The 27,538-nt window shown below is 37.2% G+C and overlaps 1 protein-coding gene across 1 annotated transcript in view; it reads right to left on the minus strand.

Moving 5' to 3' along the window:
- TTC6 (tetratricopeptide repeat domain 6) overlaps window positions 1-27,538 on the minus strand; it is a 143,767-nt gene that overhangs the window by 18,120 nt on the left and 98,109 nt on the right. Inside the window, exons 16-25 of the mRNA XM_040970063.1 lie at window positions 26,194-26,344; window positions 24,283-24,365; window positions 22,912-22,988; window positions 22,360-22,520; window positions 20,184-20,318; window positions 18,924-19,073; window positions 17,978-18,118; window positions 13,626-13,739; window positions 9,813-9,932; window positions 6,008-6,081 (exon numbers count right to left, since the gene is read on the minus strand). Of these exons, the coding sequence (XP_040825997.1) occupies window positions 6,008-6,081; window positions 9,813-9,932; window positions 13,626-13,739; window positions 17,978-18,118; window positions 18,924-19,073; window positions 20,184-20,318; window positions 22,360-22,520; window positions 22,912-22,988; window positions 24,283-24,365; window positions 26,194-26,344 (1,206 nt within the window). The remainder of the gene's footprint in view (window positions 1-6,007; window positions 6,082-9,812; window positions 9,933-13,625; window positions 13,740-17,977; window positions 18,119-18,923; window positions 19,074-20,183; window positions 20,319-22,359; window positions 22,521-22,911; window positions 22,989-24,282; window positions 24,366-26,193; window positions 26,345-27,538) is intronic.

Raw genomic sequence — 27,538 nt, forward strand, 5'->3', positions numbered from 1 at the left:
TATGTCTTGTTAAGAGTTATAAGCCAGTCTAGACTACCCGAAAGAAAAAAAAAGGCCAGGTTCAGCAAAATTATGCTTCAACGCTATAAAAAGCTAAATACTACAATGAAAATAGACACAAGACAGCTGAATAGTAATCTATAGCCATTTTAAGGTGTATAGAACCCAGTTGTATATAAACTAAAATTGAAATGTCAGTGAAGAAGTCACAGGATGTGGTTAAGAACTTGTAATTTTTTTAAACATATTGGTTACTCAATACTATGTCCACTATTTCCATAACGTTATAAATTGTTGCTGATGTTACGTTGGGACTTTTAATTGATCGGGATGATACTCTGCCAGCTCTACCTTCAGACCAGAGATGGTCTCCCTAAGAAGCCATTGAACTTACCTGGACAAGAAAATACTGGACTCTATGCTTGGTATACGCCTGCAATGAAAGATCTCAACTGAACTTGAACTGTGGCAATGCAGTAAGGTGGAGGAGTCCACATGGGGGAAAGGTTTGGGGAAGCGGCGGGGGTGTGGGGGGGGGGGAATCCCAGTACCTATAAAACTGTGTAATTAGTGAAAAAAATTAAAGAAGCATTTTTTTAAAAATTTGTGGCAACATGAATACATTTGGAGGACATCATTTAAGTGAAATAAGTCAGTCACAGGAAGACAAATGTTCTCACTCTTCTGTGGAAGCTAAAATCTCATTTAAAAAATAGAGGTATAATGGTTGCTAGACATTAGAAAGTGTACAGTGAAGACAGAGGTTAGATAAACACATTTAGATTGGAGAAGTAAGTTCTGGCATCTTATAGTATAGTAACAGCGTCACAGACCCCAACAGTGTATGATGTGCCCAAGAGTACCTGGACTACAAGTCTCAAGATTTTTCATACAGAGGAGACTGCAAGTTACCCTGATTTGATCATTACATGTTGTGCACATATATACTGAATTATTATACTCTACCTCATAACACTTGCACAGGCTATGTGTCAATGAAATTTAAAACAAATAGTTTCCCCCTTTCTAGAAGCAACAATGACTCACCAGCAGCATCAAACAGCAAATTTCCCCAGTGTGTCATACTGATACCAAGAAGTTAAAATCAGAAAGGGGGAGTACTTTCAAAGAGAGCAAAGAATTTTTTGATGCATTTCCTTATACAATTAAAGAAATAAAAGCTGCATCACATGTGAATGTCTCCTTTAGAACTTCAATAAAGGCAGTATAAGGCGAGAAAGAAAATGTGTTCTGTATGTTAATATGTGGATGTATGTGGCTAAATAACTCTTTTCTCCCTAATTATTCTTTTGTGGTGAGGGTGAGAGCCATTAAAATAATCAAATATTTGCTATCTGTCATACAGTGATTTTTTCACGTTCACATGCATAATATTATGCTTTTAATGGACATATGAGACTCCAGGTTTTTAAAAATATTTGTAGCAGAAGGAGGAAACTAACCTTGAGTAGATGTTTATTTTTCCAGGTACTATACTGAGTGCCTTGTGTATGGTATTTTGCTTTATTTTCCCAACAAATAGGTTAGTTATAATTGTCCATGTTTTATGGATGGAACATAATTCATAACCCAACAGTCTGCACATAGGAAATGGCAAAATAAATAGTGATCTGACTTCACACAGAATAAATATCCGGCATTCCAACTGAGGTCAGCCTTACTCCAACAGCCCAACTCTAAAAGGATCCACACCTAGCACACACACTGCACACCGGTGACACTCTGCAGGTAGTGCAGAGGAGTCTGAACTAGCATTTCAACTGTGCAGCCAGGAGGAAAGCCTGGAGTACAGAGACGAGCTTGAATCTGCAAATTAATACTAATTTTAAGAACATCAACTTTCAAGGTTGTTTGAGAAGATCAGAGAAGCGGACCTAACACAGAGACACCTGCTCAGTAAAGACCATGATCTGCCATCCACTCTTTTCAGTACTTCCCAAATATGTTTCAAAGATTTCATAGACATCTCAGTATTTCACCCATGTTTTTCCCAGAATAACTATTCTGGAAATGATGATCTCATAGATGTTACTCCAGAGTATCCCCTAAAGCACTTTCCCAGACTTCAGTCCTTCTTTCATGAAATGCACCCTGTTCTAGCTACACTACCACCTACTGAATATTTTCTTCAGATTAACCCCCTTTTTCAGTCAACTAAAGTTATTCAAAGAGATCATTTCAAATCAATTGTTGAAAAATCCATATTTTATATTCAAAAGATAGAAGGCATCCCTGTACATAAATAGAACTAGAGCTGAAGAGTATGGTCTACCAAATGCTAAACCAGAGAGCTACACATGCTGTTAGAGAAAGTGGTCAGGGACTACTGCTAAGCTTAGACTTTCCCCATGATGTGCTCAGGGGGTTAAGAACTTACTTTGAAATGGAATATTAATTCCACACGTCAAAAGAGAAAGTCACAACATATCTAGTTGTGGAGATGTTGATTGGTTTTATCTATGATTCTAGAGTAGGCCAGCAGTAGAGGCCAAAAATGTTTCAGAACTCTTCCTTCTACAGCAGGTCACATTTATATCCAGTTGGCTTCCAGAACATGGAAATCAGATAGAAAGAGCTCAGCTGCTTATATCTCAAAACTGTTTACACATTAAGTTAAGTTATAGTTCACTGAATACAGTGGTAACTTTGAGTTTGGTCAAAATTGACAGGTTGATCAAAACTTTGAATTTTGACACCATTCGCCATCACCCTTGTCAGTACACTGACTTGTTACTAATTTCCACTGGGAAACGAGAGAGCAGTGGGATTTGTAAGAGGGAAACAGAACAAGAGGGAAAAAGGACAGGTAATCTGGCGGTGACTTCCTTGTTATGCTGTCTCAGTTAAAATGGGAGCTCCTGTTTTAGGGAAAACAACTGTTTGGGGATTCATCTGCTTCCTTAAAGTCTCGGTTTGACTCTGCGGTATCTGGCATAAGCAACTCCAGATTGGTTTGGTCTGGTCTATCGGTACCAGTATAGGATCTCAGTCTACAACAATGGCCTCAAATAATTTAACAAGTATTTTTTAAATTTATGTGAAAAACAATTGAAGTATTCAGGATTCTTTCTTGATGTTTTCATAGGTAACACCCAAAGATATACTTCAAGTATTTTGCTAAACGAGCAGCACAGTATCAACAGTGAAACACTTAAAAAAAGAAAGCCCTGGCTTCTGATGTTACAGAGGCAAAGGTTAACACTCATGTACCTAACCCTGCGAGCACCATTTCAGCAGCCTCTGTAGGTACTCAGAGAACATGGATGGAATCATTTCCCTTAAGCACTTTGCAACGAAATTGGGTTCCTCTCTCAATAACCAACACATCTTGAAAAGTTAATGTTTGTGGAGTATCTTTCCAGGTGCCTTCTAACTACATTATTATATGATTGCAATAATTACAAACTTAGCAAGACAAACTCTTTACCAAAAATAACTGGTTTAGTTGCGTTCAGTGCTTCTGAAGTGCTCACCTACATTGTACACTTATAGTGATCAAAGTGAATGATCAACTTTTCAGCTGAAAAAGGATCTTCAAAGCTACCTAATACACTTCTCAAAGCTCTTAATGACTAAAATCTCGTCCAGAGGTGACAGTGCTGAAGACACGTTCCAGCTGCCTGCACCCAAAAACAAGCAAAAAAAAGATATGACAACAAAAATATCACTTTCATTTCCTTAGCATGTGCCTACCACAGTGTCCTACATGCTGATGCTTGTTAAGCCAGCACATAGCATTTGGCTGGTGAGACAATGGGACTGAACACACACGGAGGCAACATCGAGGCAAAAATGATAACACATCACTTTCCACAGATATGAAAGTACAGTAATTGAGATTTCTAAGTGAGCCATGTCTGTATAAATCTGCAGTAATATGATCACTTGCTCCACAATTCTCACACCGGGTCCTGCTAACAGTGAATCATGGGCTGAGCTTGCCTGCGAGGCCACACACACAGAGGTCCATGGCATTCTCCACATTAATCACATACGTGACCAGATGTGCCCTACTGAGTTGTACAAATAAATCAGAAATACCTCCAGAAGACTAAGGAATGTGACTTGCAGGGTTAAAGATTTTAAAGTATCTTATGCAAATACAAAAATATCAAATGTGCTGAAGTGAAAAAGTGGGTAGGATACATCCCTCTGTGATGTTATTTAAAAAAAAATATATAGGAGGGTGACTATCTCAAGGGGATCTAAAAATTAACTCTACCATAACACTCTTGGTGACTAAATTGGGCAACAAGTAGGATATTCAGCTCAAGGAATGTTGTCTCCTAGCAACGACAAGAGTGGGAACCAGAGATATACAAAGAATACTTCAAAAGTAACCCCATGAGTTCAAAGATCAAAGCCCTAAAATTTAAAGATTTATTCCTTTTAAAAAATGTTTCCAAACAAGACAATTTTTGCTTTCCTCATTGAAAGGCACCAGAAGACGCGAGTCCCCATCATTACAAACCAGGCTTCTGTGATGTAAATATGCCATAGCTCATCATGAAGAGCAAGAAACATTTTTTTCCTGAAAGAAATATAATCATCCACCACTCATCCTCAATGCGAAACTCAGTAAAATGTTAAAAGTAAAAACATGTGGCATGGGGCTGGGGGGAGACTGTGAGTTTCCAGGACTCCCTTGTTGAATTAGATTCTACTTTTATTAAAGAACAATAGAGATCTAGTCAGGTGATGAAGGTTGGTTATTTGGAATTGCAAAGCAGAAGCAGCTTAAGGAGGCTCTGCTGTATATACCCAGTGATTGCATTTCATAAAAGAGACTGAGCTGACACACAGACGCCGTGCCTTTAATAGTACCTAAACATGGCAGGAAGGCAGAGAGAAACTGCAGAGTCAAGTTTTAACAGAATACAACAACCTCAGGTATTTGGGGTCTATAGCCACCCACCAAAACAAACACATCAGCCCCTGTTGTTCCATTTCTTCTTGGAAATTACAATTGCTTGAATAAACGCATCTTACGAAGATCACTGGACTGTGACAGGAAGCTGTGACTATGTTTTGTTCTCTATGTACAATGCAAGCTCGAAGACCACTACACGCCTTTTCATTCAAAAGCATCTCCAGAAGTTCTAGTTACTGTTAGTTTGCTCATTAAATACTAATTTAAAAAATCTAACTCTCAGAGGAAAGTATAGCTGTACTATGTATATCCTAAAAGGGAAAAGAATGTTAATTTCTTGCATAATTCAAGCTATGTTTTATTCCCTATTATACAGCATTTGTGCACAATATATGAATTAGCTTATTGTCCCCCTCCAAATTAACTGTTACTGTTTCTTTTATGAAAAAAATGACTACTTATTAATCAAATACATTTATATTTGATGTATAAAATTTTAAAATGAAAGTTAGAAAAATCCTCATATGCTGACTCTCTACGTCTTTAAAAGCAAGAAGCCAAAACCAAATTTATATATGTCAATGTAATGTACACATGTACAGTAAGGGTGACAATGTCTGTTTACCATAATTTATGTGAGCGCAGTGTACACTGGTCATCTGTAGTTTAGTCCTGTGTAATAGTTCCCATCTATAAATTTTTCTAGTACTCTCATGCCATTAATAATGTTTGCCATATGATGTTTCATGTAGGTTTTATTGTATTTTACATACATCTGTTGATATTATTTTAGCCTTGAACCTATAACTATGGGTTTTTTAAATGAAGAATTTTCTTGAAAATATATTTTGAAATATTTCCCTCTTTTACAAGAAATGGGTTTTGTAAATCCTTTCCTGGTGTGTGGGCTTAAGTCAGAGACTTTCCCAATACCATTAGTTACTTGCTAATTTGGCTAACATAGCTAATGGGGAGATGAAAGGATAACTATAGCACACTAGATAGGGTCCACAGAGAATTTTTTCATCTCTCCCTACTTTTTACTACATCACCTCTCCAACCTTTTCCCTGATGTCCGTGACTGGACACGTGCCTGTGTTTTGTGGTGCTCCATACCTGTGGTGGCACACAGCAGCAGCTTGACGAAGATACACATCAGTCTGGCTCATCAGTGCAGCCTGTTTAAAATCCTGAAATGATTGCACAAGTTTTCATTAATGGCACAATATCACCCCACGTGCTTTCTTCAACTTCCTTCTAACTTTGATTCCATCGTGACTAAAACACACATCTTCTGAAGACGCACCTTTTCCTTACCAAACCACATCTAGAGGAAAACGACGGAGCTGGGAACCCCAGGACTGTCTCCTTCCTCTGAGCTTCCTGCTGCTCGTCTTCACTTGGCCAACAGGGACTTTTCCGGTGCTTTTGCCCTGCCATGTGCCAACTGAAGCATCATCATCTTCTTTTTCTTTTTTTTTTTTTTTTTGCTAAATTGCTGATTCCCAATAAACCCAACTAGAAATTCCACATCTGGACGATGAAGGGAACTCCTCTGGAGGGAACCTTGGTAGTGACATGACTACAGGGCCAACAGGTGCCCAGCTGGGAAAGAGCCTGACTGGGCCTGAGCTGTTCCACATTTCCAGTGAGAAGCACATGGTTGTATTCACAAATCCAAAAGACACCCTCAGAGGGAAGAACAAGAATTCTGAGGAATCCTAAACTGGGAAGTTAGGGAAATCAGCTTGGAGGGATTGGAACAGCCTTGGAAAAGAAGCTCTTTGAAAGAATTAAAAACGCTAAGCCTGTGAGAGATCCTACTATTAGCAATCAGAACATTTTCTTTGGCATCTGAGCCATGTCTGAAGCTTGCAAGTTTTTCAAACTCCTGCAAAAACATCTGAGACATGAAATAAAATAAGAATATCACAGAACTAAAAGATAACTTTTTAAAAAAATTCACCTAAATAACTATCCACAAATCAAAATATTCTGCCAATGACCCAATGACCCAATGACAACACACTAGATTTGAAGGATTGCTTATAATATGGGAAAGGCCTTCATAAGGAAACAGTTCAGAACTGATGCAGAAATATAAAATGACCCTGGCTTTTCCCCAGAACTCTGCTTCAGCAGGACTCCTCACTGGCAGTTTTACTCTGGCCTCATTGATCGAGCAAAGCTGGGCAGAAACTCCTATGCAAGCAAGCTGCTTGGCACTCTGCAGTCCCAATGACAGGAGCTACTTCCATCCAATTTCTGACCCTCTATATCACCATCCTCCTTCAACAACCCTCCCTGGTTGTATCACAGGCAGAGGAAGAATATTATAGTGGTAGGATGAGTTCTCTGTTATTGCTGGGGTGGCTAAGAGTGGCTGGGCCAAGTGGAGCATTCAGGAATCCTACTTGAGGAAAAATGTTTAGTCTTACACCAAACTGTAAACATGAACTTCCCATTTAGATTTATGAACTATATTTAGATAGTATATGGAATTAGCTGGATGGAGAAGAACACAATTAATGGGCCAGCATGGTGCAGGCTACTCCTTTGCCTGCAATGTTGATATCCCATTTGTGTATCAGTTCCCTACTAATAGCCTGGGAAAGCAGTAAAGGACAACCCAAGTTCTTGGGCCTCTCCACCCACGTGGGAGACCTGAAAGAAGCTCCTGGCTCTCAACTTCAGACCAGAACAACTCTGGATGTGGGAAGTGAATCAGCAGATGGAAGGCCTCTCTTTGTGTCTCTCTCTCTTCTCTCCCCCTCACTTGCTCTCTCTTTCTCTTTTTCTCTCTCTCTCAATCTCTGTCTTACTCTCTATAATTCTTTCAAGTAAAAATAGCATCTTGAAAAAAAAAGAACAGAATCATTTTCATGCTATGTGGTAATTAGTCATTATTAGCAGTGGATATCAACGATGACTCAATATTATTCATAATAGACACATTAGTGATTTTTTTTCTCCTACATTAATTATCTTTCTCATATGAGAACCAGAGATAGCACAAAACCACACAAAATCACTTATGCATAATAAAAATTCCCTCCAAACCTATTCCCCCCGCTGATCAAGAATTTCTTATTAAAAAAAAAACAGGGTTTTTGCTTATTTGCTTATTTATTTATTTGAAAAGCAGAAAAACCAAAAGACACATACATACAGAAATTGCATCTGTAGGCTCATTCCCAAACACTGGAAACAGCCTGGTCAGTGCCACACAAAAAGCAGGAGCTGGGAGATGGGTACAAGGCCCCCAGATGGCTGAATGGCAGAACTCAATATTTGAACCACTATACTTCCCAAGGTAGGAAGCTGGGATTAAGAACAGAGCTGAGATGTAAATCCAGGTACTTTAGCATGGGATGCAGGAATCCCAAGTGACATCTTAGGCACTGTGCCAAACACCTGCTCATGTTCAAGCACCCTGTAATGACTTCCACTCCCACTACCTTGCTGTGTCAGAGGTAAGGCTCTTGATCGCATTCGTTTCCATCTCTTCAAAAAATTTGTTATTTCATGTCTACATATAAATGAGTGTATGAAATCATACCTAAAGTGTGTTTCTGTAGTCAGAATACAGTTGGAGCTTTCTAAAATTTAAATCTGACATTCTCATTATTTTGATTGGTGTATTTTGACATTCCAATTTAAAGTAACTATTAATACTGTTGAATTTGGATCTGCCATTTTTTTCAGGTGATAGCCTCTATTTCTCTCCATTAACAATTTTCAGATTATGTCAGATTCTTTTAACACTCAATATTCCCTTTCAATTTGTTTACTTTATGACTGTGGTCACATTTGAGCTTAAAGGCTAAAAGAAAGGAGGACATGGATCATTAACAAATCAGTCAGGAACATCTTATAAAAAGGTCCCAGGAAGGGAAGGAGCTGAATTTCTAGGAAGCAGCTTGAGACCAGAGTGGAATGATCAGTGGAGACAACAGAAGACTGCTTCACCATCAAGTTCAAGGGGTGGGAAGCAAAGAGATCAAGTTAGTCACATAGAAGAGCTTGGGTTTCATTAACTGTGATGGGAGCTAAGGAATGCAATAGCTTGATCTGTTGCTTCTTATCTAAATTATAGACAGAGAGGTTCCTTAGCTCTTTCTGCTTGAAGCAACCTGTAGTGATCTATATATCTAAGCATCTCAAAGCTATTTCCAACAGACAAAAAAAAATACTAAAAGAATTAAAATGTCAAAATTACATTTCTTCATAAAATACACTAGTTGCAATCTACCTAGGAGTCATTCTGTTGGACAGAACATCAAAGAATGACTCCAAATACAGGAAAATCAGACAAGCCACGTAAAAGGGTGAAAGGACAGAATGCTACTGTGTAGCTTCTCAGTAACAAAGATGTATAACTCCTATTGTTTGACTACGTTTCTCAGATTGCTATCTCATGTTTGATGTGCTTCTTAATCTTAACTCCAAAATCACCATAAACTAGACATCAAAACTTGAAAGTCAAAAATGAGATTCACAGATTTTAATCATTCTATAAATAAATGTTTCAAGCTATGTTTACTTTCAATATACTAAATGCATTTCCTTCTATTATCCTTAAGGATATCTATCCCTACTAAATTAGAAGCCAATGCTCCAAGCAGCGTATGTAGACTTGTTATGTTTTCAATAGGGAAAAAAACATAATTGCGAATGAGAAGGAACACTATGTAGCAGCATATGTGAAATATAGCTCATTTTATTTACAAAATTGAATTCCATGTGTACTCCCAATTATTATTTGTAAGGTTTTTGTTAGTTATTCAAATTTCCAATATAAGTCCTGCCAAAGTTACCACTCATTAATATTGACGTTGGATAGCAATAAAGATACATCTACTAGTTTTCAGAAGTGGATGTACAAGTGTGTTCACTTTTACAAATCTCCAGGAAGGCTTACCTCTACTGCAAAGCAGTGCTGCCCTAGTTCCACATAGATACATCCACGATTAATGAAGGTATTTAATGTTATAGTTTCTCCAGGATCGAGGAGGAGGACGACACCATAATCTGTCAATGCCTAGAAAGAAAACAATCACACGCAACCTATATCTGATTCCACAGAGCCTTACTTCATTTGTGAGATAAAACGTGTTTCTACTCAAACTGACATCTCATAGGCAGTTCATTAATCTGACTTAGAATTCGAGAACAAAGTAATCATTTGTTAGATTAAAAGGGTCCCCCCTCTGCTAAATATTATAATACTGCTACTTGAGAAACGCAGAGAGAAATAAAGATGAGTACAAAGATAAAGGTAATTCTCATCCACTTGTCCACCCCCCAAATTTCTACAGTGACTAGGAATAACCTGGCTGAACCTAAGAGCCAAGAACCCATGCAGGTCTCCCACGTAATGGCAGAATTCTGATCACTTGGGCCTTCGGTGCTGTTTCTAAGAGTGTAAAACAGGAAACAGAAACAAGAGCTGCAGGGGGACATTGAATCTAAGCACTTAAGGCTGGGCATAGGCCTCTTAAGCAACATTTTACCTGCTAATCTGGTCCTGGATAACCCTTGCATTTCAGATGCTATTGACAGGTCACTGTACACATCTTTACCTTAACGTGCTTTGCAAAGGAAGAACCTAACACTCTATCCCTGCCCCTCCCCCACCCCCACAGTAATTTCATCAAGTTAAAACTGCAACCAGTTGAGGGTGGGGTGTGGGGTTGGGAGCTCAGAGGTTTTCATTTAGAGGATGAATCTAGACCTTGACATTTCATGGAATACATCACAGCTCAACTATCAGTACTGGCTTCTCAATTAAACCTCACTTTCCATGTCTACAAAATAAGGACACTAAAATGCTCTATATAATTCAACACATAAGAATTGTAATTGAAATATTCTTATTATAAAGCATTTAGTACAATCTTTGTCACACGATACACTATAGATAAGTGATAACTATTACTGTTTTTATTAATAAGTAGTACAAATGGAACTCATTTTTGCCCAGTTTTTGTGCAACTATAGCTGGAGAGAATGTCCAAGTGCATTTGCTATAGAAAAAATGCTTGAACTTCCTCTGGGTCTTCCACGCAGGTTCAGGGTCCCAAGGCTTTGGGCCATCCTCCATTGCGTTCCCTGACCACAGCACAGAGCTGAAAATGCCTGAATAAAGTGGTGCAACATTTTTGATAATAAAACATTAGTTATTTTAGAGCCACCAGGATCCCAAAATGTTCCAACCAGTCTTCTCACTTTAAAGATCCCACAATCGAACTACTAGACTCAGAACCCTAACCATGAAAAGACAGAGGACAGAACAAGTCAATTAACCAGCTCAGCTACATGTTGGCTGTGAAAAACTGGGCAAACGGAGACTCTATGATGGACTATGTCATTCACTGGATTCTTCAGTGACCTCATGGTGCTTGGCATGGCGAGATTGGCAGCAATTCAGAACTGTTGAACTATCAAAACCACTTGATCAAGACCCTCAGAGCATGCCCCACATCTGGAACCTGGGGTGGGTGGGAGACTGGGTGGGGCTTCTCCCTTAAAATCCCCCTTTACCTCAAATACGTGATGGAAACAATATGGAAATGATGGTCTTGCCCATTTTCCTGTAGCCCTTGAACCTTTTTACCCTAATTAACTATGTAAAGATTGCCTAAAATCTAATTTAAAAAATTGGGAAAAAAAGAAAATGATGCTACTGTATGATCTATGAGTCAGTGAAGAATTTAATCAGAAGAAGGTGTTTTGAAGAGATGAAACTAACAAAACAATCAAAATCCATGAGATATAGCTTCCGCTGATCTTTGTTGGTGAAAGGTGTCTCCTGTAGGCAACAAATAGATGGGTTTTGTTTTTTAATTCAGTCTACTAATCTATGATATTTGATTGATGACTTTAAACTATTTACATTCAGGGTTAATACAAATAGGTGATAATTTGATCCTGTCATTTTAGGAATGGGTTCTTCACTGATTTAGTCTTCTGTTGTCATTTTACTGGGATGTTCTTTACATTTGCCTTTGGTTTCACTGGGTGCTATTCCTCTTCTCTGTCAAGAGAACATCTTTAAGTATTCTTTTTGGCAAGTTTGGAAGAGGCAAATCCTTTTAACTTTTCTTTACTGTGGAAGAATTTTATTTCCTTTTCAAAGACAAAAGAAAGCTTTGCAGGTTACGGTATCCTAGGCAAACAATTTTTTGCTTTTAGCATCTGGAATATGTCACTCCCCATTCTCTTCTGGCTGTTTATTTTGTTTTGTGGCTTTTCATTTAAGGGGATGTATAGTGTGTAATGGAGACTGTCATATCTAGTAACATGTTATTTAACTTCATGGGATTGTAAATTTCTATTTTTCTTCCTAGTGTTGATTTTGTATTGTGATTTTTCATTTAAGGGATGTACAGCAACAGTGAAATGGAGACTAACATATCCAGATGTGAGGATACAATGTAGTATGCATTTCCACTTCCAGACAAAAACGCACTTACAATGAACCTGTTCACTATATCTTGACAATAGGATGCTGGACTCTCTGTCATTGTCCATGCCCGCAATGATGGACATATGACTGTGTATAAAGAACTATACTTTAGTAATTATATAGAGAAAGTATGTGTGGGGGGATAGGGGAGGGGATAAGGGAATTCCCAGGAACCTATGGAACTGTATCATAAAATGATAATAATAATAATAAATTTTTTAAATTCCAAAAAAAAAAAAGATTGTGCTGCAGCCATAGCGAGGCTTTGAAATCTACAGGCCAATGCTGGACAACCCTTAGAGGTCCCATGCCATGCATGTGTGGTCTGAGGACTGCACCAGAAATCAAAAATACCTCTAAGAACTGCCACAGCTAATATCAAAATAAAGCAATAGTACTGGTGGCAATGACTGCCTTAAAACTGTGCAAACAAAGTACCAGTAGAAACAATGACTCAAAGGATTAATCATATAATGTATTTTAATTTATGCATGCCCTTAAATGTTCACATAAGCAATGCAAAATTAATTTCTCACTTAATTTATGACAGAAACTGCATAAGAAAATTTGATGAATACAAAGTCCATTATACTAAAGGGAGTCATTCCTCTCACAAACCACTAAAGCAGAAAGCAAAGTTCATAGAAAGGAAAGATATTCAGGTCATGGATGTTTGCTCCAGGAGCAATCTTACAGAAATAATCCAACAAAGCAGCCTGACACAGCCTTAAGACTAATTTTGTGTAGCAACTGATAATGAAACCACCACCCATAATCCAAGACTAGCCCAGTTATACGTAGCACCTGATGCTAACAGTCAGTGCTCACCAGCTCCCACAAACACTGAAAGTATCAACAAGCTTATATGTAAAATAACTTGCCCAGATATCCCTGTCCTAAAGAAATCCATAATATCTTTTTTATCCTCTGGACATAGCAGAAGCCACTCCAACTTGTGCAGGGTAGACGCAGATTGCAATTCTTTTCTCTATTCCCAAATAAAAGCTTCCTTGAGGGGATCTATCTTTAGTTTTCAATTTCCTTTGACACAAAGAAATATATATTTTCTTTGAAACAGTAAGTTGGTTTACCAATTGTGTCTGTGTTTCCATAGAATATTCAAAATCATAGCAGAAATTAAAAAACATGTTACACAAGTTTCACTAATGCTTAGCATGTTATTAATATCTGTTGATTACTAAACTTAACAATTGCATGTATGTTGTTTATTAAAAGTTTTAAATGTGTTGTTCACTAGACTCTTACCATTTGAAGTTCTCCTATCTTCGTGTAGCATATCGCTCTGTTGTAAAATGATATATAATTTTTTTTGTCCATGTTGATAACTGTAGTTAAATCTCTAATTGCTAGCTTATAAGTCTGTAAATAAAAAAAAATAACTTATGAGAAAGGTAAGCATGAGGGATTGCAATTTAATTATAAAATACAATGTTGATTCTATCACTTCTTGGAACATTGGCACTAGTCTCAATCATCTGCATGATTGAGACCATCACACCAATCTTCCACAGTCAATTAATATCAGCACCAGATAGAAATTATTCTTAGTTTCTCTTACCTGAAGATAAAATTAAATGTGTGAAAACCAATGCTGCTAAACAGTGAGCTGAAAATTAACACTTACTGGCAAAAGCAGCCAACTCACACTTAACCAGCAAACATTCACCAAAACTTGCTTGCTTCTGCTGCTCACACTGACCCCAAACCCTTCGTGGTTTCTGCCTTCATTCACTTACACTTCCTCTTTGATTCTGCCCTGATGCCTTATATTATTCCTTTCCATATGTAGTAATTTTCAAGGAATTAAAATATAATTCCTTGAAAGGGTGTTACCTTTGTGGTGAGGTACTCATCACAAAATATTTCATGTGAAAAGCTATAAAGAAAGGTCAGGAAAAAAAACAGGGAGAAACAAAATATTCCATACAGTATCAGACGTCAGTGTTGCTGCCCATATCCTTTAACCAGATGAGATCAGTTTAGGAACCAATCTTAAACCCAAGCAATGATTTGATTCTCAGTATATATAACTGCATTATTAAAATAAGTAAAAGAATTTTAAAAATTAAATACTACAGACTTCCATCAGCCAAGTGGTTAAAAATAAAGGTGGGTTAGCAGTCGCACAGTAGCTTCAAAGCAGAAGTGCAAGAGGCAGGCACAAGACAAATTATGTAAGTGATATAAGGTGAGACAGTGCTTTATTTTCCACATTCTTGCAGATGGACAGATATTATTTTCTTAATAAGGTTAAATAAATAATGGGGAGACAACAAGATGGCCAATCAGGGAAGGCAGCCATTGTTGGGAGTGCGCACATAGATTAACAAAATGGATCAAAAACAGGATCAAAATATCTGTTGCCTATAAGAGACACACCTAATCAACAACGATCAAAGGAAGCTGAGAGTGAAAGGATAGAAAAGAACATTTCATGCCAATGGAAAAGAAAAAAGAGCCAGTATACCCATTCTGCTATCACATGATATAGATTTCATCATGAAAAACATTGAGAGATAAAGAGCATCCCATAATGATAAAGGGAGCCATCCACCAAGAAGAAATAACAATAATAAATAATAAATGTATACACACCAAATACAGGGGCATCTAGCTATATGAAACCATTATTGACGGACGTAAGCAGAGAGATAGATGTCAATACCATAAGAGTGGGGAAACCTCAACACCCCTTTAACATCAATACACAGATCAATGAGACAGAAACTCAGCAAAAAAAAAAAAAAACAACAGATCTTACACAGACAATAGAACAAATGGACTTAACAGACACATACAGAACCTTCCATCTTGATGCACTGTAAAGTTTTCAGTGTGCTTTTACCCTTCAGACCATCGCAATTCTCTTAGTACAGGAGAAGAAGGAAGAGTCCCTGTTCTGCACCCAGAGAACCTGCCTGCTAAAAACTGTCATTATGGAACCATAATGAGTAAGAACTCTGGTGACCACCTCCCCAAAGAGACCACCACGAACAGCAACACATATCCCCAGTCACCTTCATCAGAGCCTCCAATCAGCAGACACCGTAGTACCTCATCCTGTTGATAATCACCAGGAAGCTCACCTCGAAGAATGCAACAAGTACAGAGTCACCTGTACCATCCCACCCTCAGCTCCAACGAACACAGGATGGAGAAGCAGGGCAAACTGAATCCTGGTGTCAAGGCCACCAGAAAAAAAAAATGTAATTGGGCTGAACACAGTCTCCTGTCCCAGGCTGTCACCTTCACACTACCTGGAGTTTCCACAGCCTGAGGATCTCCATCAGATGGCCTCCAGTAATCAGCTTAAAGTCTCCAGCTGCAGGGAGAGGCTGGCAGAGAAGGTTCAGGATGGTGGCTTTACATGGTCAGGCCTGCCAGACAAAGCAGCATCAGAAGAAACTAATAATTGGCCCTAAGGTCTGCACCCAGCCAGTGCTCACAAATTGGGAATCTTGCTTGGCAGTAGGTGGGCACCTGTGCTCAAGCACATCCGAATCAGTTTGGCAATGTGGGCCTGGAGGACACACCCAGGAATGTACAAGGCTCAGGGACTGTGGGACCAAGGTGTGATCAACCTGGAGCTAATTTTCCTTTTTCATCCTTCTCCAACCTTGAGCAGACAACAAGGAGTCAAGGGACAGTGTCTTAAAAATCAGTGCAGTGCAGGTAAAACCCAAGGCTGGGCAATCCTAGGGGCTAGTGTCTTTGGACAAAGTCTCTGTTTATACCCCAATATTAGGTAGAGACCCATGCCTGGTGAGACACATTTGTGTACAGTACCAAGATTGCACAGAGCCTGATGCCTGTCAAGACCCAGTTGTGACACACATGGGGCCTGAGTAGCTCAAGAGGTACCTGGTGCACCCCTCCTATAAGCTTGGGCAGACAGCAAGTAATCATGGGACTTCTCTGGAACTCAATGCAAGGCTGATAAAATTCAAAGTTGAGCAGATTCTAACAGTCCCTTCTTCTACGCCTGTGGCTGCAGACAAAACTTCTGCAACTTCTAGAATGCTCAGTGGAAGTCCATGGTCCTGGTTGTACAGTCTCATACTCCACAGCATCAGCAGCAGCTAACCTAGTTCAGCCTATCTCAGCAGCAGACAGATCACAGCTCACATCAGACAGACTGCTTAGAATTTCTAGCAAGACAGCCACAAGTGAAAGCACTTGGTCAATGTGCAGATGACAGTGTATTTCCACAATCAACAGGAACCTCCAGGAAAACATGGCCTCATTTAAAAAAAAAAAAAAATAAGGTGCCAGATACAGTTTACAACATAACTCTTTTAGGGAAACTCAACAAGATTCAAAAGGAAAGATTCAGTGGGTTAGTTGTGGAAATGTACATGCAGCACGACAAATCTGGAGAACAGTAGCAACAAACTGTTATGAGCTGCACAAGCACATGAAACTTAACTCCTGAACAACCAATGGGTCAAGAAAGAAATCATGAAGATCATTTAAACATTTCTTGAAACAAATGAATTGGAAGCAAAACATAGAAAACCCTGTGGGCTATACTAAAAGCAGCCTTAAGAACATTCATAGCAGTCAGTGCCTGCCCAGAGAAAGCCATACCTCAAGCTATGCCTCAACGCTATATGCCAAGCAATGAGAAAAAAAGGAAGAAATCAAATAAAACTTGGCAAGAGGAAAGAAATATTGAAACTCAGAGCATAAATAAGTTACAGAAAGATAAATGATTACATTTTACAAGATGAAGAGCTGATTCTTTGAAAATATATACAAAATTAATGAACCCTTAGCTAGCCTAACAGAGACAAATAGCACATTACAAAAAAATAGAGATAAAAATAGATTACCACTGCCTATCATAAAAATACACAATATTGTTAACAGTATGGGAAACAATCAATAATCCAGAAGCAATGTACAAGCTTTTGGACAAATATACCTCACTCAAAATGGAGGTTCCTCAGAAATTAAAAATAGATTATTTGCTTCAGCAACCAAGCAAATGAAATCCATCTGACAAAAAAAAAAATCTGTACTCTCATGTTTATTGCTGCAATATTCAGAATAGGCAGAAATGGAAACAACCTAGCTGCCCATAAACTAATGAATGGATAAAGAAAATGTGGTGCATCTATAGAATGGAATATTACTCTGCCATAAAAAGGATGAAATCTTATCATTTGCAGCAGCTTGGATAAAACTGGAGGTCTTTATGTTCAGAGAAATAACTAAAGCAAAGGAAGACAAATATCACATTATCTCATCTGCAGGTGAGCTCATAGAAGTTAAAAACATAGTTATGGTTTCCCGAAGTTCGGAAAAAAAGACAGGAGGGACTGGAAAAGGACCATAGATGGGTACTAGTTTATAGCTTCATAGAAGTAAGATAATGTTAACTTACTGTATATTTTTATATTAAAAGAAACTAGAAGATAGAAGTTTTGTATGTTAAAGCAATGTTAAATGCCTGAAGGGAGACATGCATTATTATGATTGGATATCATAATATACCTGCAACCAAACCCCACAGAGAACCCATAAAACAGCATATTGTTACATGTCTATTTTTAATTGATATTTTAAACTTCATAAATCAGCAGGAAATGCCTCACCTTATTGTAGTATTTCAAAACTCCTCTGTAGAGATAGGCACGTACATTTTTGGGACAAATTTTGATGGCCTCATTACAATTCAAGATTGCTTTGGAATATCTACCTTTTAAACCATAGTAGGCTACTCGGCTTAAATATGCCTTTTGCAGAAACAGAAGAGGAAAACAGAAATACATGTTTAATAAAAGTGTCAATAAGGTAAAAGTATGTGGTAGTTTGGCCAAATCTATCTCAAACACAACTGGTACTAATAGTATTTTTTCTCCTCTCTCTTTCATTAGAAAAATAACCAAAGACACAGAAAAAATTTTAAAATAATACAATGAACGCACACACATAAAGATCATCTAAATTTAATAATTGTTAACATTTTGCCTGTCATCATTGTTCTCTCCAATTTTCTGGAATTTATAAATGTCATACTTTCCAGTAAGTACTTTCTTCTTTGAAAGAAAAGGTATTCCCCTGTGTAACTGTGCTACCACTACAAAGACAATGATTACTAATTAATCCAAATATTCAATTTTCATAAAAATTTCATAAAAAGTTTCTCAAAATCTAACCACTTTTTGTCTTGTTTTGCCTTGTTCCTAAAGCCTATCAGAATATAGGAATCAATCTGACAGCAAAAAAAGAGAAAGTAAATAAAAAGAGCAATACAGTATATAAAATTTGTATTATTAATAGCTAATTCACTGTATCAATAATATTAAAATATATCACAATTCACAATGCATTTTATATATATATATAGCATCCTTGATGGAAATCACCCTACAATTCAACAGAAAATGTATATATCTTTGATTATCAAATTAAAATTACTTAAAAAGTAGGTATGATAACCAACTATTGGTAACCAATAACATTGGCAATGTAAAGCACTTAATAGTTTTATCAAAATTGGCACACTCTGTAGGTCACTGGCATCATTTCCCTACACACCTGGTAATGTTTGGGGTTGAGAGTAATTGCACGATTAAAATCCAGAATTGAGTTATCCTTGTGGAGTTTTGCTTTACAAAGCCCTCGTTGGTAAAAGCTTTCTGCAAAATCAGGATTTACTTTCACAGCCTTTGTAAAATATTCAAATGCCTAGAGGAATTAGAACACAGCCCAAACAGTGATACAATATCAGTAAATGACAGCATATTATTGGTTTTAGAAAAGCTTCACTACTTTATCAGTTTCAAAACATGTCTCACAATCACCCTCATAGTATTTAGAAAAAAAATCATGTTTATTTTTTATAACTAAAGGCCTCCTTTTCCTATTCACAGACTAACATTTATACAATCCAAGTTGTTAAACTGTAATACTTTTGAGAGTATCATTATCATAATTCATCTTTGTCTTTTATTTCTTCAAAGAAATCACAAGTGATATGTTTTATTTTCTCACAAGTTTCCAAAACCCATACCAAACACAGTTATAAAATTCCAAAACAATAAAATATCAAAATTTTCCCAATAAAGTAGAGCAAAAAAACCACTAGTGACTGATTGTGTACCGACTAGAATTTTTTCCTTAAACAACTGGTTAAGTAAAAACTTTTTTCTAGTTCACAGAAATCCAAATTTAGAATAATATCCATCCCAGGAATATAGGAATGATTAGAATGATGTGTGTGTTTGTGTGTGTATCCACACATGCAGATTATAGAATATCCAACATTAACCATTGGAAAATATAAATTATCTATATAACCTATCAGTTACGATTAAAAGTGGAGAACTGTGCAAAAAACTAAAGACTGAATATATCTATAATTGAATCAAGCATTTTCAGTGAATTTGCCCATCTTAATAATCAGTTTCAATCTAATCTGAATTATCCCACTGTCAATAAGAAAAGTCAAGAGTGTTCTATTCATTCTCCACTCACTCTGCATTATATTGAAGCGCTTGGTGAAGACCACTCAAGATTTAATAACCAAATTCATATCAATGCAATGAGATTATTTTACTAGAATAGATTGTTCCCATCAGACTTAATGTTTTGGCAGAAAATACATATTAGCCATTATAATATTGTGAAGAAGTACAAAATGTTTCGATTTAAAACAGTCATAAGTATTCAGGGTGCAGACTGAGTGTAAGTTTTTTTAAGAGGTTTTGGAGTATTCAATCATTGTACAGGCAGCCTGCAGAAACAGAATGAATACAAAGAGTTTCTAAAACTGCATTTCCTAAATACGTGGAATACCGTTTGGAAGTTGCCTTCCTCTGTGTAACAGAGGCCCAGGTTATGCAGACAGTCTGCTAAAACACCCATGGCATTAGGTCCTCGGTCAGAAAGAGCAAAAGCATCCACCGCCTCCTTAAACCTTCTCACGGCTTCCTACAATGATTTTTAAAACAAGAAGAAAGTTGTTAAGTATTTAACATTCAATCTGTATATTAAAAGAAACCTGGGACACAACGCCCTACCCTCTTTACACGTGTAAACACATCAATCTGGTAAGGCCACATTTCTCATCAGTTCCACTCTGGGAAGGGGTTCTATGAGGGAATCTGATCTCTACCAGGCCAAACAGGGACCAATTCTACAGCTCAGGTTTGCACATACTGATTTTGAAAACTATACATTCTAAATTCTAAAGGCTATTTTGTTATAGTGTTGTCAAGACAACTTCATGAACTCATTAATTATCAATTTTCTAGTAATTGTTCTAAATATATTGAGATGCTATGAGGTTATAGAAGATCTTAATGAATATTACCTGATTTAGCTTTAAAAATGGAATTGAATTTTTTTTAAGATTCATTTATTTTTATTGAAAAGTCAGATATACAGAAAAGAGGAGAAACTGAGAGAGGAAGATCTTCCATCTGCTGATTCATTCCCCAAGTGGCCACAATGGCTGCAGCTGAGCTGACCTGAAGCCAGGAGCCAGGAGCCTCCTCTTGGCCTACCACACGGTGCAAGGTCCCAAAGCCCTGGGCTGTCCTCGACTGCCTTCCCAGACCACAAGCAGGGAGCTGGACGCAAAGTGGGGCAGCTGGAACAATAACCGGTGCCCATATGGGATCCCAGCGCATGCAAGGCAAGGAGTTTAGCCACTAGGCTTACCATGCCGTGCCCGAATTGATTCTTTTAAATATCAAGGGACACAGAGAGAAAAAGAGACAGGAACACTCTTATCTACTGGTTTACTCCACAAATATTCACAGGAGCTGGAGCTGGGCGTTGCCAAAGACAGGAGCTTTGGCAGCTCCTGGAACACAAACCAGGTCTCCCACATAAATGGCAGGAGCCAGGCTATGCATTGGCAAAAAGCTCTCAGGAGTCAGAACAGAGACTGGAACCCAGGCACATCAATAAGGGATGCAATCATCTTAGCCAATAATCCTAACACCCACTAAAACTACCTGATACAGTTTTAATCAACCTTTATTATATACTTCTATGTTCTTCATGGGGTTCTACAGACATCACAGAACAAACCACTGACAAAAATCAGCTATTTAATTATTTAGCCTAAATACTCATAAATGAATAAAAAGCGGTTTTCCAATTAGGAATGTTATTTCATGATTACTGTGTATATAAAAATTTATGATACAGTATTTCAGATCTCTGTGCTAATCAGGCTATTTCAATATGTAATACTGAAACATGTGGATATCCATATGGGGACTAGTAAAATTCTTCCATTCTTTCCCACTTAAAAAAAAAAAAACAGAGGCGGGTGTCACATGAGAAAAGCAAAGCCAACTCTTTAGTAAAAAGGATCTTTTTGCAGATAAGCCCTAAGAAATTTTTTTAAGTTATATACATTAAAATAAGAACCTCTGTTCACCCAAAGACACCAAAAAGAGCATTTCTAGAGAAACAGAACTGTGAGAATATGTACGAAAAGATTAGAGAATGTATTTCCAAATGCCCCAAAGCACTGAGAAAGAGACAAGCAGAAGGGTAGGGGTAGGAGATTAACAGAACATGAGTGACTGATAAACATACAAAGCACTCAACTGATGCTCAGACTTATGGAAAGCAATTCACAAAAGAGCGGAAGACCAATTATTATTCAGATTGCCAAAAGTAAAGTTGGCTCCACCACTTATTGACTAGGACACACATCAACAGGAACATTTAATGTGTACCGTTTGTGTCATTTTCTTGAAAGCTAAACATTCATCCATACTTTCTGGCAACAGACTTCAGAAAGCTACTCCACAGGTTAAAACAAGAATATTTAGAGAGACTATTCTTCAGAAGGAAAAACGGAAAATAACTAGATGTTAATCAACAAAGAATATACCAGTTAGTATAACTGAGTTTTATAAACTGATTTGGTTTAGTTTTATACTAGTTACATGTCAAACTAAGCACAGTCCATACATTCCAGTTAGTCAGTGTTACTCAGATGACTCTTCACCTTGGTTCTTTTTGCCTTCATATGCGCTTTTGCTATTACAGCAAACAGGACTATGTCAGGTCTATGCCACGTGAGTCCTTCTAAGACCTGAATGGCCTTCTGATGGTTTTCACAAAATGAATAGATGAGTGCTTGTTGAATGGGAGTCAAGTCAATGAGACCTCAAAGGAAACAAAAGCATATCATAACCCTTACCAGGCATCAAAGACATAGAGAATAATTATTCTAATGAAATCAAGCAATATAATGAATTTTCTCTGAATTAACAAATCAATACTATGCCAAAACTGTTTACCATCAGGAAATAATGAGAAATTCTGTGACAATGTCAAACAGTATAATTTCAAGGTTTATATTTCCTGGAACAGTATGCCTCCAGACATTCACTACTAAGGATTATCTTAGAACTTGACAAGGTACACGTGAAACTGAAGTTCTGAAATCTCACTTGGATGGCAAATGATGCTATTTGCATACAGCTGCTCAAGCAGTATAAAAAGTTAGAGGCATTTTTAGATTAACCCAATTTAATTTTGCATCAACTATATTTACCTCTGTTCATTTCTGCTACTTGATAAATAGTGAACTTTGCAAGTTCATAGTTTTTCATCATAAGAAGATATTGTCCTCTGAAAGAAACAACAGCTTTAAGAGTCTAAGCAGCTAAAATTACTATTTTTTCAAATACAGTTTCTTACAACCAGGTCCTTAAAACTTTACAGTTAAAATGCATCCATTCATATTTACATATTTAATCATAAAAATGCGAAAACTATTAACATTCTATTTGTTTCAATGATTCTAAATTAGCATAAACCTGTGATAAAAATTTCAAAAGCTATGATGGAGGAAAAATTTTCAAATGCATTGTTGTTTTACCAGGAGACAAAAAGAGGGTGTATTCAAACAAATCGTTAAAACATGAATCAGGAGGAAAGTAAGGCTGCATCAAAAATCATTCTTTCATTTCATTTTGTCAGCTCTATAAATCCCTCGACACTACAGTGTATTTTAGCAATGCTAATTCATGGCTTGCAAAGGGCCCCTGCATTGCAAGCCCCACTATATGTGAAATGCAATTCCATAGATCAGTCTTTGTTTTTTACAGTTACCTAAGGTTTACGTCTGGTACCTCTGTAGACACAGTCACAACTGTTCAAACTAGGTTACCCGACTTTCAGGAGGTAAGTGATAAAAATGCAACTATCCATCTGGAAAGGCCTCACAGAACTTAACCAGTAAACAGCTGCATTTTCTTGCAAAGGTAGAGCAAAGGGAGGAATCTGCTTATCCCAGGTAAAAAAAAATGATTTTAGGTTTAATCAAAAACGGTAACTACTTCCAGCTTGTTTGCCAGGAGATGGCAGTTGCTCAGCAACTAAATCTAACTGGTGTGATAAATCAGCAACTAAATCTGACTGGTGTGATAACCTAGTGGCTAAATCCTCACCTTGCAGGAGCCAGGATCCATTCCAAATGGTCACCAGTTTGCGTACCAGATGCTCCCCTTCCCTTCCAGCTCTCTGCTGAGGCCTGGGAAGGCAGTGGAGTATGGTCCACAGGGCCTTGAGACCCTGCACGCAAGTGGGAGGCTCAGAAGAAGCTCCTGGCTCCTAGCTCCTGGCTTCAGATCAGCTCAGCTCTGGCTGTTGTTGCCATTTGGGGAGTAAACCAGCAGACAGAAGACCTTTCTCTCTGTCTCTCCTTTTCTCTATAAATCTGACGGTCCAATAAAAATAACAAATAAATCTTTAAAAACTTTTAAAAATAATAAATAAATCTTCAAATATGTCATAATATGTCATTTTTAAGAAAAAATGTAACAGGAGAATACTGAAAAAAAATCATGAGACAACAAAAGATCCCAACCACTTGCTCAGACATCAAGTTATCCCAAGAAGAATTCAATATTTAGGTTCGTACCTTATTATATATAATTGGATTCCATCTGGCTGAAGGTGTATAGCACGGGATAAATCACTTACTGCCTTTTTCAACTTATTCACCTGTTGAATGACAAACAGACTTACCTCCTAAGAAAACTTGCTCTTCTGTTTATCCTCTCCCCCTTTACTATAGAAAGTCTGCAGAGATATTTCCTACTACATGATTGTCTTTGGAATCATCAAGGAAAATGGATATAGAAATGGTGTTTGTGAAGTTTATGGCACAGTCTTTTTTCATTTAACTTTGAGAAATGGTTACATACACATTTCCATAAATATAATTACATCACATATCAAAGTGTAAGTTGGTTTCATTTTTCACTTAACTTTTCAATTTTTCTCCCTCAACAATAACATTTTTAACTTAATTTCCCCAATGCTAAAAAAGAAAACATTAAAATGCAAAGGAAGCAAAAATAAAAAGAAGCTAATTCCATTGAAAAATATAATGGAAAAAGCAGACTTCCATCAAAAATAGGTAAATGAATAAATTAAACTTAACAATGATGCAAGAAAAGAAATTTACAGCATCAATATGTAATGAAAAGCAAACAGCGATTCTTTAAATTGTTAAAATTCTTTAAATTAAATAATCTGAAGCTTTACATATTGAGAGACTACACAAATATCAACAAAACTAACCCAGGACAACCATCTCTGGTTCTTACTCTAATAACATAATGATGCAAAGAGGAGAACTCACAAAACTAATTTGTGAATTGAGGTATATAGCACATTTCAGAAAGATACAAATTGTTAGGGACAAATAGTGGCTGGAATTAAAGCTGGGAACCCAAAGGATAAAGTTTGGCGTTTGTTAAAACAAATTTGAGTATTTCTGTGGAGCTACAATCTATCCCTAGCTGATCCTGCTTAGGCTGGTATAAGTCATGAATCATCTGGTCTTCACTGCATTGACAAAATCTGGGCTTGTAACTACAGACGGAAGCTCACTCTTTCCAAGCCTTCCTGGGTTTAGATCTCTTGAAGAAACCTTAAATTAGATTCACTCTGGATGCCAGGCCCACAGAGTGGGAGAATATAGCCTTTTACATACTTAGGCAAGGGTTAGTTTATTAATTTCATGGAAGCTGTACACACTTTACAGTCTTTTCTGAACCTTGTTTAAATTACTCAAAAATACCTCATGGGTAATCCCTCCAAATTGGCAAATATAGAGTGACTCTATGATTCCATGATGTGAATACACTACAGCTCACATCGGGTATTATCAGGTACAAATATCTGCTTCTCAGAACAGAGTCTAAACAGAGTTACAGAGAAAGGGAGAGATAGGGGGTGAGATCCCCTACCCACTGGTCCACTCCCCAGATGGCTGCAACATGCAATATCCCAGGCTAGGCCAGGTAGAAGCCAGGAGCCAGGAGCTTCTTTCAGGTCTCTCCCACATGGGTGCAGAGATCAAAACACTCGGGCCATCTTCCACTGCCTTTCCCAGTTGCAAAACCAGGGGACTGGATTGGAAGTGGAACAGCTGGGACAATGAACCGGTGCCCCTATGGGACATCAGCACTATAAATGGGAGCTGTAACTGCTATGGCATAAAACTGATCATACCAATTATCTAGGGAGAAGAAAATCAACCTTCCTAATTGGCTGCTATTGAAATAAGCACATTACGTTTCATAAATATCTGTCTTTAAAATAAGGAAAAAGCACATGTTTAATAAAATCAAAGGCTTAATAATTTACAGCTTGGAAATAGATACTTTATAAGGGTATAAGTTAGTAACTATATTTGCTAAATATTTTGCTTATGAGTGCATTAACCCCTACAATGTGCTAACGAATACAGCTCAAAATTGCACTGAATACTCACAAAACTAAAGCAATTTTTTTAAAATCATGATTCCCAAAACTTAAATACCTTATGAAAGGCTTCTGCTCGGCAACTATAGCTTTGAATATACAAAGGGTCGATTCGAATGGCCTCAGAAAACTGCCCAATGGCTTCGGTATAGTTATCTAGGTGTAACAAATGTATGAGGCCAATATTTATGTAAGGCAAAACAATAGCTCTGGAAAAATGAGAAAACAAAATTATTTATATTATTATAAATATTCCAATAATGAATGATTTAGACTTATTTGTGAATGTATATCATGAAATACATACAACTATATACATCCAGGATCTTTTTTTCTAATGTTTTACAAAAGCACAGCAAATTAATTGCCCTATAAAAAAGTATAAACACTTATACAAAATCCTTGGTAAAGAATTAACATGTGTAGTCCCTGCTCAAAATAGAATTCCTAAAATCTTCCAGACTCAAGCAATCTATTGTTCATTGATCTAATCTTGAACTATCTTGAATAATGAGTTTAGGTTTCTTCAATTCCAAAGTGTTTGCTTTAGGCTATGAGTAATCATGGGAAACAGAACCATTCTCAGGGTTGGCAGCATAGGCTTTCCCTGCAAGGGCATTATGGTAGTTGCTTTTCTATTTCACTCTGGAAATCACCTTAGAAATGATCTTGGTTCACTGTCTATTTCAAGGTGAAGAAACCAGGCATCCAATGTGCTGGTACTATCAGGTTGTGACCTCCTTCCAGGACCCGAAACTTGTTTCTTTCCCCATAACTCTTGGCACATCTTTTCTTTCCCTTTCTAGCTTAAAATGTCCCAAAGAAAACCATTGTGGGTATTAATGAATATGTAATCCATGACTTCTCAAATCCAAATTCAAATTGAAGTTCAAAATTCATCTTGGATAAAGCCCAAGACACAGTGTGCTGGTGGGCATGGAATTGACAGGATCTGTAACCCTTTCTGACAGAAGCCATTGTAATAAACGACTCATTGGAAAGAGCCATTTAATTAAATTATGTGTCTGATAGCTTGGCTTTTTTTAATTGATGGGTGTAATTCTCAGATTGTATTTCTTCCTGATCTTATGGTGAAAACAGTACTTTATTTCCTTTTGCTTTCCTAAACAAAAATCAATTCAATGGAGAAAACCTACATAGAAGGTTTCTTTCAATTAAGTTATATGCAGTGGACAGCACAGCAACAAGACATCAAATAGAACAACTGATCTTCCTTTCAAAAACTTGATAGTTTTCAATGAAGTTAATTTCAAAAGGTTCTAGATATTCTCACCTCCTATTAACAACTTGATTTATTATCACTGACTTTACTCAAACCTATTTAGTCTCAAAAATTTGCGCAAGCATCTGAGGCAGACATTGAAACTAAGTCTTATTTTTGG

Source organism: Ochotona curzoniae, unplaced genomic scaffold (genome assembly GCF_017591425.1).
Source record: "Ochotona curzoniae isolate NIBS_2020 unplaced genomic scaffold, NIBS_Ocur_1.0 scaffold_4701, whole genome shotgun sequence".
Classification (NCBI taxonomy): domain Eukaryota; kingdom Metazoa; phylum Chordata; class Mammalia; order Lagomorpha; family Ochotonidae; genus Ochotona; species Ochotona curzoniae.